Genomic DNA, 12059 nt, shown 5'->3' on the forward strand with positions numbered 1-12059 from the left:
TGACTGTCCTCATGCAGATGGCAGCTCTCCCATGTCCTTCCTGTTCCAGTATATGCCCGTGTCTTCTATCCCTCCACCCAGTATCCCTGTGAAAAGCCTGGCTCCATGTTCCTGATAATGGCCTAACAAGTTAGGTTAGGCCTAAGCCCCGCTCAAGCTGGCTCCTCCCCAGGCTAAGCAAGCCCTGGCCAGGTGGCAGGTACATTAACACAGGGATGACTGAATACTGGAATTTACTCAGGGATATCATGTACCACAGGTCATTTACCTTAAACACACTGTACTTCTTTCTGATAAATGCCAATTCAGTGATCAATCTTTCTCCACTAAAAAACCTCCCACTGAGAGGCAATTTCAGGCAAAGACTGAAAAGAAGTGCTTCCCCTAGGTACCTTCGCTATCATCTTCACAGCAGCTGACTGATCCATGGAGGTTAACAATCTGGAAACTACCGCTCTGGGACCATCAGAAATTTTTGATTCCAACAGAGACCTTCATCAAGTAATTGCTATGGGTTGCACAGTGGAAGGAATTACATTATTCTAATTATGCTTTCAGATCTAAAAGTACTTATGTCTAGCTGTGTGAGCAGTAGAAGGATGGAAAGGGAAAGAGGGGAAAAGTGACAACACACAGTCTGTTTCATTCAAAAAATATGAAAAATAAATTGACTTTCCCCTTCTCAGTCTTTTCATTCCTGTACTTCAATTTCATTAAAAGAAATTAATGCAGGAATTATGACAACCTGAAGTAGACAGGTTTTTTGGTTACAGATGTCAGCATGTACTAGGCCACTAGTAAACAAAATACATGGGGAGGACTCTGGAAAAGCTTTATTGTGCCTACAGCTTGACGCTTGTCTTCTCTGCAACCTGACAACCCAGTAGAGTGACAAAGCATCAGTCACGGTGATTTTCAAATATAGAGACATCTATTACACGTAACTGAAAGGCAAACACAATATTTTGTTGTTAACACATCTGCCATTTTTTTTCGGCATAATATTCTTTATGCAAGCCAAAAACTGAATTCAAGTTTCTATTTCTTTTCCCCAGGATGAACCCAAGCCTGCTCGGTTTTAAAGCAACAGAGGAGGCATGGGGGAATTGGAGGGGAGAACTGCTGCACTGTATTTTATAGTTCACCTTACAGGCATTGCAACATAACATTAAATCTCCAAGAAACAGCAGAATATAAGATAGTTCTACCTGTCTTTCTCTATCATGATAACTGTTTCCAGTTAAGAAAAAAACAGAAGCTGATTTTTAAGTTATAGAAGCAAAAGCACCAGATTTTAGTTATACATTCTTCTCTATCAAATCAAACTTAACCAGGTTCACTCATGAACTCAGTAGGAAAATAACATTCAGTGATAATTTTCATTCCAACTAGAACTTCTACCAACAACTGCAATCTGACCCTTGAAAGTTTTCTTGAGGTTCAACTGAAGTTTTGGACATTTGAAAACAACCAATATTGTATGTTTGTCAAAGCAGCCAGTTGTGTAAATAACAGCACTGAATTAGATGTACCAGACAATGTCTCAACCCTAACCATTCTATGATACTATGAAGACAGCACAAAATAATCACCCTTGTGCAGTACTAAATGTGAGAGGACCACGATAACATTGCTATTTCACATTATACTGCCCCATAATTTTAAGTTTCACCCCAGTATTCCTCTATTATTGACCGGCGTCATTCCAAAAATAGAAAATTTTCTCTAATATGCTTTATGATCTGCAAGCTTTTCACATGCATATGCAAGGCTGCTTGTACCTCATCTCCATTTGACTGGGATCAGGTCTTCAGTTGAGATCCAAATTTACAAAAAAAAATTGGGAAAAAAAAGTCACCAGGAGTTGTCTGACAGTGTCTACCTGTCTTACACTTCCAAACCTACACATTTTCTCTCCTGCTTTGTTTCCTTTCCCCTCCTCGCAACTAACACCACTCCTGCTTCAAGAAACATAGTAAGTACACCACAAATATGAATACCTAAACTGTCTGTGAAGCCACAAGTCAGAAATTTTAGAACAACTGAATGTAACCATTATTTACAATGCTATTAGTATATATCATAGTCCTCACACAAAACGTATTCTGTATCACCACTAACTAGACAACCTCATTATTACGGACAAAGACAAAAGAAATCCCATCAGAGAACTGCAGAAAGCTGTTCCCACTTTGCACTGTTTGAAAGAACTGAACAAACACAGATGTTAAAGCAAACCTATTTCAACTCATCTACTAAATAACTTGCAATCATTTTGAGAAGAACTTGAAATAACAATTAGGACCCCAGTTAGAACACTGCTAAATAGTCCAAAACTGAGCTAAAATACCATTGCACTTTAGATTATGTGTTTCACTGGTAATGGTAACTACATACGGTAAGTACTTCTACATGGAGATCTGTGAAATGCCTGGTTTTGCTGCTGCTAAAAGAAAACTCGAAGTCATCAAATAGAAAGCATTGCTCGAACATCAGAAAAAGAAATCAAAAGAGGATCAACTTCAGAAGATGGCTGATTAAGGAATGAGATTTAACTTTCAAGTAGCAGTCCTGCAACCAATTCCTACACAAGCATTTACGTGGGCTTTGTTCCACTTCAACTGCAACACTGTGTATGCCATAAATCCAGCTCTAAAAGACATATTTACACTTACAGTGTAGGACTTCAAATGAGAACAATCAGTTGAAGTATTATCACAGCCTGCGTTCAACAGGAAGTTAAATGAGAATTGCAGGAACAGCATCTTGGGTACTTAATGTCTTCAGAAACCTGTACCGTATCAACAGAATGCAACACGCTCCTTGCCGCTGTAAATTATTGTAGGTTTAGATTGTTTTTCAAGCTAAAAGGGTGACAACAGCTGAAGAAGACAAAAAAAAAAAACACCTCTTGTAGAATCACACCGGAAATTGGCAACTCAAAGGAAAACCCACCCAGCTGCAGCAGATGCCCAAGCACATACACTTTTAGTAGCTCTCCTCCAAGGAAGCCTGAACCTATGTGACAAAGCGATTCCACCACTTCAGTCCTCGCATAACCTCCTTGCAAGGCAGCAATACAGTAAGAGCATCAAGAACACCCGAAGAGCACTCCAATGCAGTTTTCGGCTACACAAATCAGCTCTGACAGTTCAGCCCCTCTACCCTGCCTTCCCCACACACACTCGCCCACCCCCAGGACAACAAACTACCGCACACTGAGGTGGGAGCACCGGCGGGAACCAGGGCGAAGTCCCGGTGCCTCATACGGCCGCTCTCCCAGGCAGGGCCGGCGCTCCGGCGGCACGGAGGCGCAGGCGTCACCATCCGGCCGCCCGGAGCTGCACACTTAGGGCTGAGACCCCTCGCTTCTCCCGCAGTAGCGGAACCGGGTCTTTCCCTTTCCACCACCGCCCGCCCGCGGGGCCGCACCCGGCCCCCTCAGCCCCCAGCAGCGTCACCGCCTCATCGTTCTCAGCCGGTAAGCGAGGGCACCAGGCCCCGACCACCGCCCCTCCGGGACGGCACTACCAGCGCCTCAAAGACGGGGAAGATCAGGGCGGCTGTGGCCGCCGACTTCAGCCCGGCCCGCGGCGGGGCTGCGGCCGCACCATGGGGCTGAAGCCGGCAAGCGCGGGGTGGGGCTGCACCATGTGCCGGTCGGCGGCCGGGCTGAGGGAAAGCCAGAGACCGGTGACCGGTCCTCGCCCGTGCCACTCCGATCTCCCCCTGCCCTCACTCACCCCTCAGCTCCTACTATGGCGGCAGCAGCACCGTGCGCGGCGCGAGCCCCTTACCCTCTCTCGCCCGCGCTCCCCGGTCCACCCCGGCCCACCCCGCGCGGCCGTCCCCGCCCCGAGGCACGCCGGGAGAGCGAGTCCCGCCGGTGCCAGAACGCGCTGCTGGAGGGGAGCGGAAGACTACAACTCCCGGCGTACCCCGCGACACCGCCCTTCGTGGCTATTTTAACTGAAATGACGGGAGCCTCGCGGCGCTAGCCTTGCAAGGCGGTGCCGCGGAGCAGTTTGGGATAGTGGCGGAACACAGCTGGGCGGGGGCGGGAAAGGCGGGTGGCGTACCACGCTTTAGTGGTGCGCGCCCGGAAGTTTCCGTCGTGCCTCCGGGGCCTCTCTCAGACAAGCCAGCGGCCCTGCCCGGCCCGCCGCCACAGAGGCGTCGCCAGGAGGCCCTGTCCTCCCGCGGGCCGGCGGCAGGAACGTCGCGACCCTGAGAGGTGGCCGCGGTGGTATGGGTGAGAGCTTCCTCAGCCCGCCCTGGCCCTAGGCTCTCGCTGCAGCTGTCCCGGGGTTGTAACCGGGACGGGATGTCACCCAGGAGAGGGAGACGAGGAGGGGTTGCACCCTGAGACGGGTATGGACCCCGAGCGAGGAAGGAGGTCATTACCTGCAGCCAGAGCTGCAGATCTCTCTCTGATTCTCCCCCTCTTCTTATCTCTGGAGAGACCCTCTCTGCTGTTCTGCGTCCAGCTCGGGGGCAAAAACACAAGAGGGACATGGAGCTGTTGGAACAAGTCCAGAGGAGGCCGCAGAGATGCTGCGAGAGCTGGAGCAGCTCTGCTCTGGAGACAGGCTGAGAGAGCTGGGCTGGTTCAGCCTGGAGAAGAGAAGGCTCCTTAAGGGGAGACCTTAGAGCAGCTCCAGTGCCTAAAGGGGCTACAAGAAACCTGGAGAGAGGCTTTGGACAAGGGCCTGTAGGGACAGGACAAGGGGGAATGGCTTTAACCTGACAGAGGGGAGATTGAGATGGGATCTTGGACAGAAGTTCTTCCCTGTGAGGGTGCTGAGGCCCTCGCACAGGTTGCCCAGAGAAGCTGTGGCTGCCCCATCCCTGGCAGTGTTCAGGGCCAGGTTGGATGGGACTTGGAGCAACCTGGTCTAGTGGAAGGCGTCCCTGCCTGTGGCAGGGGGTCGGAACTGGATGAGCTTTAAGGTCCCTTCCCACTTGACTATATGTGCAGCCCATCTTTCTGCCTGCAGGACCAAACACACTGAGCATTTGGTGGGCATCTGTGGGTCTTCCCAGGCACCCACAAGCTCCCGGCTGGATCAAAGTTGCGCAGTTTGGTGCATGTTGATGTCACCATCACTTTGGTATCTCTCCAGCTCCCTGGCCACCTCCTGCCACCCCACAGCAGGACGACAGGGAGCTGGAACTGAGTGAGCTTTAGGGTCCCTTCCAACACAAACTATCACAGATCCTGACTTTTAATTTTAGCTGCTAGACAGTGAATATTTTGGTTTTTTTTTAAGTAATTGCTCAGCTTGTTTGCAGTGAAAGAAGTTGGCACAGAAGATACGGAGTGGTAGACAAACACCTTCAAATAAATACTTGCAAACAGGTAAGTGGTTTGGCCCACATTACCTCCAGTCAAGTGGCAGCAGGGAGGACTTGCAAGGGTGCAGAAGTCTTCATCATCAGGTAATTTAAACCATAGGGCTGAGACTGAAAGACAGCTCAGTGTTGTCCCATCCCCAGCTTGACATTTGGGTCAGCTCTGAAGGTTCCCAGTCCTCTGCTGGCAAACCTCTGTGTCACCTTTTTGCTTCCTAGAGAGAGACTACATTGCACATCTGTGGAACAAGATGTGTCCACAATGTGTATCTGGGCTTGCCCTGGGCTTGCTGTTGAGTATTAGGAAAGGCATTAAAGGTAGTTGATTTGAGCCTCTTTCCTTAGCTCTAATGTTGAACTAACAATGTCTTTAACAGGTTTCTTCCATTTAAAAAAGGCAAACCTGCGTGCTAGTACTGTGTCGCTCATTGTCTCCTGGCTTCTTAGCCTGTGTGGCCTGGAAATGGAGACTGCAGGCAGCTGATACTCCACTAAGTTCAGATGAAGAGTAGCTGAATAATAAAGGGGTGATTTTCGTCCCCTCTCTCCCCCTTGTTTTCTGGCTGAGGTACTGGTTCATGCCTGAGAGAACATGATGAGCTTTTTCATTGCCTTTATCATACTGTTTTCAGATCTCTAGCTGCCAGCCTGAGATGTGTTCATATTTTCTTCACCTTGTGTCTGCCACTGATGTCTCTTTGCCCTGGGGGAGGGAAAGATGTCAGTGGAATGACTGGCACCATCCTGATCACAGTTCTTTGTGGACTCAGGTTAAGGATTTGTGTCATGAACAAAACCTATTTTTTAAATTGTGCAGTCTGTGACACTCTTACATGAGTAAACAGTTTCTGCACAGTGGGCATGACCTGGCAGATTTCTCTAAGAAGGTGGAGGAACTGGGTTGATTCACACCAATGCAAAGCTGTGAACATACAGAAAAAGTGACTTCTCGTTTGTTGTTCATGAAGAAAGACAAAAAGGAAGGATTTCCATGACATCTTCATGGAGTCCCTCATCTTAGCTGATGTGATGTGGAGTCATTTCCAAACATAGATCCTAAGCCTGGAACTTGCAGACTTTCAGATAAAATGGTGTTAATTATCCTTCTGCTATTCCTCTAGTAGCCACTGTGGTGGGATAAGGATCTGCTAGGATGTGACTACCCAGCTAACGTAGTCCCTTTCTGTGAATGAGAATTTCTGTGTGATCTGGGAGGAAAAGTAGAACTGAGATGGTGAGAGCTGAATGGAGCATCCTGAGACAGAGGGAACTGGGTTTGGGGATGTTTTGCTTGTGTGAGAACCATTCCTAACTCATACTTCACCAGAAAGTCAGTACATTACCCAGAGAGGAGTGAAGGTCTGTCAGCAGATGGTAACCTCCACATGCACAACAGCACACCATTTTTGCTCTTTTCCTGCCTGGTGATGTCCAGATGAGTTGTGGGACCAGCACTTGCTGGCCCAGCATGCCCGTCTGAACTGTTCCATTTATGCTGGGAGCAGTCAGCCCTTTGAAGTGAGAACTGACTGGACAGCAGCTGAATAATGCTCATCCTTTTTTTTTTTTTTTTTTATTAAGAAGGTTATCACTGACGAGCCTAGGCAGCACTGAAGCCCTGCTTTCCTGGGCACTGTGTGCAAGTGGACAACAGGGACAATTTTTACACCAGACAATGTGCAATCTAAAAACCAGAGAAAAATCTAGGCATTGGAGCTGGGACTGCTCTCTGGAAGGCCTGTGGTTTGAGTACTGTAACAGATCATCTCCCCCCACACTCACCAAGTGGGATGGGACAGTCAGAAAAAGTCATCTGCTCAGTAACTTAATGGTAGCAATACTGAAGTGAGCAAGCCTGGTGTATATACAGAGAAATCAGGGTTTCACGTAGAGGAGAGGGCTTGCATTGGAGAGTAGCTTCTCTGCCTTTCTCCTTTTTGGTTCTGCTTGTTACCTATAGTCATCATGTACAAGCCACTCTGTCCCTATCCACCCGTAGATAGTGAAGAACTCAACATAGAGCTCAGGCTACTTTGGTCTCTCACACGGGCTCTGTGGCCAAAGCTCCCTTCTCACAAAGACTAATTTTATCTTATTAAAGCTCGAAAACGGTAGTCTTTGGAAATGCAAACAATGGGTAGAAACAAGTGATTAGGTGCACCACCTTCAGAAAATGACCTTTGTTATGTAACCCAGAGGTGGGGACCACATGGTTTGTACAGATGCAGAGAGCTGTTAGATGAGGAGTGTGCACGTTAAAATGCTGTTTTCACTCAGTCTAGCCTGAGCTTCAACCAGTCCTGGTGTGGTATTGTCAGCTAGCTTCAGAAACCAGGGAAGGAACAATCAGAAACCTTCTGCAGATGGTGAAAATGCCACTAGCCACCTGGCAGCCTGTCTAGCAGCGTTCCGTGTTCTGGGCAGGCTGCATTGTCTTCATCCATGCTGTCAGATTTTAAGATTGCATGGCCAAATATGCCATGGTTGGAGTTTTGTTTCTAGATTCCTTGAGTTACTGGAAAGCTGAGCTGGTGAACTTGGACCATAACACTTAGGGAATACATGAGTTGTTGGTGCTTGAGCTCCACAGCCTGATGCTAAGCAAGAATGCATCATTTTAAGTAAAATAAAATTATTAACCCTCTGGGTTAAAGGCTACAGAAAAACTTAAAAATAGTTACAGGACCCAGAAACAGAGCTGTATTTATCTCCAGGAGTGACTTATGAAATTAAGGCTTTCCCTTAGAGTCATTTCAAATAAACATTACTCAAGTCTTATAATGCTAACATTTGGTAATAGACACAGAGAGGAATGTGGCAAGGCTGGCAGAGGAAACATGTTCATCAGTTAGATACAGGATGCAGAAAGGTGAAGAGCTGAAGAAAAAGCATTTGCACTGAGCAGTAACAGTTTATTTATTAGCACAGTAAGGTGCCTTCATTCAGAGTTAGCCTCTGAATTCACTGCCAGGACTGCTCCTTTGCTTGATACAGCAGCAAATGGGAGAAAGTGTACAGTTTTGTCATGCTGCTTTGTTCAACATTCCAGTTTAACTCAAAAATATGATGTTTGAGCCACAGCTGATTTTATTTTTTTTTTCCAGCTTACAGTGATTTGAGACTCGTAGCTCTAAACAATCAGACATTAGGAGCTTTGGGAAATGGGATTAAAAATCCAAAGCCACTACACACTGTTCCCTGCACGAGGTTGCCTCATCGGAGGCTACTGGCACTGTCCCTCCAGCCAAAGCACTGCAGGGAAGCTCAAATCCCTCCTGGCTGTTTAGGGCTCCCCTGCCCCAACAGCCATTTGCTCATCAAACCAACTCCAACCCCTGTGTAGGCAGGCAGTAACGTACTGACAGACTTCAAACTCCTCTTCCTCGCCCTACATGAATGTAAAGCTGTTCATGCTGTTGCAGCTGTGGAGTTCATGAGGAATACAAAAACACTGCAAAAGAGAAGACAAGCCACAACCTTTGAGAAATATGTATATATATATATATATATATACACACATACATATATATATATATACACATGCAGCAGAGAAACAGGAGACATATGAAAACAAAATATATTTTATTAAAATTAAGCATGTTAGCACCTCAGTGTAACCTGGAGAAGTCCAAGAGTCCGGCAGTTAACCAGTCCAGCAGGGCTGAAGGGCTGAACGTCCTGAAGTGCATTCCAATGGTAGAAAAAGTACCACGAGTGTTGTGCCACACACATTCTCAAGAAGCTGGGACATACAACCAGTCTCATTTGTGAGGAGAGAGGTTGTGCTGCCTGCTGTCCTGATGGAAGCACATAGATCTGCTGGACTAATTACATATGTGAAATCAGATGGTGTATCAGGTACCTTCTTTCCACACAAAACCAACCAAAACAAACCAACCAATTAATCCAAAACCTTGCTGCTTTACTTGACTCACAGGAAAATCAGGATATCAGGGAGCTGAAGTTAAGAGCTACATATCAGATCAGAAAAAATAAATTAAAATGAAATAATGGCAAACAGCACATAAAGAGATGTGTAGTATCCTTACAGTCAACCATCCAACTTGGTACACATTAATAGAAAAAAGAGCCATGCATCACATAGCAGGCTGTGACAACCGCCACCTGTAGCTGACTGGGGTGCACCATCACCAGACCAAATCCCACTGTGCCGTTTTCTTCAGTCAGAAAACCCACAGTTGTAAAGCTATGTTAGCCAGGGTTACAAAGCTTACAATATTTTCAAACTAAACATAACTTCTTACATTTAGAAAATACTTCCAGAAAATTTCGCAAAACTGGCATCCTGACCTCGCAAGTGTAATGTGCTCTGGTCATGGGAGAAAGATCTCATAGGGCAGGGGGCCCCTGGGTGTTCCTCCCTCTAGTGCAATTATGGGCACACTGTGGTGAACTGCACTTGTTCTCAACACCCACTGCTAGTAAAGCCATACCCCCTTACATACACACTGCCACTGAGCTACAGAGGTGCATCAGATAACCCCTCTTCCTACTCTGAAGTGCTGAGGTATCTGTTCCACCAGCTAACCAGCAGTGTGTATTCAAGCCCAAAGAGCGGCCTTGCTGCCCTCATGCCACCCTCTAACTAGCCAACGCTGATTTGGTTTCCTGTTGCTGAAAGTGACTAACGCTGGCTAAAACCAGAAACTACACAATCATTTCACATGGTTTGTTATAATAGTTATAAATCTCAGTTTAGAATACACAAGCATGTTTCAGTAAGGTCTTGCCTAATGTACAGATTATTAGTCATGCTGACTAGTTTAGGATTAGATAGCAAGGGTTTGCAACCACTGCAGATAAACTCGCTTTGCGTCTGTTCCATCCTGAACGAAAGCCAAGGATTTCAATCCCAGTGTGTTACAAAGCCTCCGTTTCATGAGGAGTTCTTAAGCTGATGAGATAAAACTACAGCTGTCAAATGCCACTGGACTCTGTACCAGACTGTAATCCTTACTCAGTGTTGAGACATCTGTAACAAATACATGTGCACTGCAGAGTAAGCAGAAACTACATACGACAAGCACTCTTTAACCTAGGGATCCTGTCACTCTAGAAACAGCAGTCTTTTATGGCATCAGTAATTTACTGAAGAAACACATCACCCTGAGAGGGTTTATAAAGCTTTCCTCATGCCTCTGCTATGCAAGGCCAAACACGACATCCTTGTTCATTCTATGAAGGGCTCGGTGCCAACCACGCTTCCAGCTGCGCCTTCTCCAGGGTAGTGTTGCTGCTACCTCACTTACCACGGGCGAGTTTATTTGCTGAAAACCGACACCCTACTTCCACTTGGTGGTGACACGGATCCCATCCGCACTACGAGAAGCGGTTTCTGCCACTGTCGGCACGGAGGGTGGTGATGGGCCCGCTGTAGGCGGGACGCCGGCAGGCGCCCGCAGTGCTAAGCTTGGGGAGAACGGTAACGGGGCTTGGCACTGAGGCGACAGCGGCCGCCCCGTCTAGGAAGGAAGATCCCTATGGCGCGGGTATGCTTCGGTGGAGACAGGAGGAACCAGGCAGAGAGGGCTGGGATGGGGGCCGCAGCCTGCGCCGTCCCCGCTCTGCCAGGGCACCTCCCCGAGGGCGGCGGAGGCTCCGAAGTGCAGAGCCCCGCGCCGGGCGCCGGCAGCCTCAGAGGCCGTGGCGCTTGCGGGTTCCGGCGCTGGCGGCGTGGAGCAGCCGATCCTTCTCGCGGATCTCCTCACGGAGCTGGGCCTCGGCCAGGCGCAGGCGGCGGATGCTGCCCTTCATCTCCTTCATCTTCACCTCCAGCAGCGCGATGATGTCGCGCTGCTCGTTCAACTTCCTCAGCAGCTCCTCAGACGTGGTGCCCGACGACAGCGAGTATGAGTGGTCCGGGGGACCGCCCTCCAACGGGCCCTCCTCCCCTGCCGCCGGTAGCCTCCCGGGGCCGGGCCCCACGGTGGCCCCGGGCCCGAGCTCCACCTGCACCGTCAGGTCGATAGGCTTCACGTCCTCGGCCGCGCCCCCTGCCGGGACCGCGACGGCAGCGGCAGCAGCGGGGCCCTGCGCGGCGGCAGCGGCGGCGGCGGGGCGGGGGCGGCGGGCGGCCCGCTGCGCCTTGCGCTCGTTGACGCCGCGCAGCGGAAAGATGGTGGGGACCCGCACTAGGTAGGACTTGCGGCCGCCCTGGAAGTGCTCGCTGCAGACGCGGTGGCCCGTGGTGGGCTGGAAGGTGCTGAAGCAGCCGCTGACGCCCGCCCGGGAGACGTTCTTCAGCCAGAGGCGCCGCAGCTCCTCGTCCTTGGGGAAGGTGTAGAAGTGCAGCGCCTTGTCGCGGTGCGAGTTGTTGTAGCAGCCCGGCACGCAGCAGGTGAAGCCCGGCATGGCGGGGCGGGGGGGAAACGGCCGCGGGAGGGGGAGGGGGGGGGGGGGGCGCCGCCGAACTACAGCTCCCACAAGGCCAACCGCGGCCTCTCGCCGCCGGCCGACACCGCCCGCCGCGGCCGCACCGGAACTACGCGGACCACAATGCACCACGGCGATAACGCCGAGCCGGAACTACCCGCCCTGCCAAGGCCCCGCCCGCTCCCGTGAGGCGCCGCGCGCGCGCGCGCGCCTTAGACTGCCGTGACCGCCCGCCTTAGTGGTCGCCGTGTCTGCTGGCGGCTTGATCACCGGAGCTGCGGCCATATCCGCCTGCCCCTTGACCACCAGAGCGC

General features: G+C 49.7%; 2 protein-coding genes across 2 annotated transcripts in view; both read right to left on the minus strand.

Annotated features, from left to right (window-relative positions):
* Window positions 1-12059, minus strand: part of EDC4 (enhancer of mRNA decapping 4) — a 227228-nt gene that overhangs the window by 69017 nt on the left and 146152 nt on the right. The window lies entirely within an intron of this gene.
* THAP11 (THAP domain containing 11) lies at window positions 8920-11902 on the minus strand. Its single transcript, XM_061468896.1, has one exon. It carries the CDS (start codon window positions 11722-11724, stop codon window positions 11008-11010), a length of 717 nt encoding a protein of 238 aa, XP_061324880.1. The 5' UTR covers window positions 11725-11902; the 3' UTR covers window positions 8920-11007.

Source organism: Pezoporus flaviventris, unplaced genomic scaffold (genome assembly GCF_033815535.1).
Source record: "Pezoporus flaviventris isolate CSIRO_AGI_PZ_B2104156 unplaced genomic scaffold, CSIRO_AGI_Pfla_v1 ptg000054l, whole genome shotgun sequence".
In the NCBI taxonomy this organism is placed as follows: domain Eukaryota; kingdom Metazoa; phylum Chordata; class Aves; order Psittaciformes; family Psittacidae; genus Pezoporus; species Pezoporus flaviventris.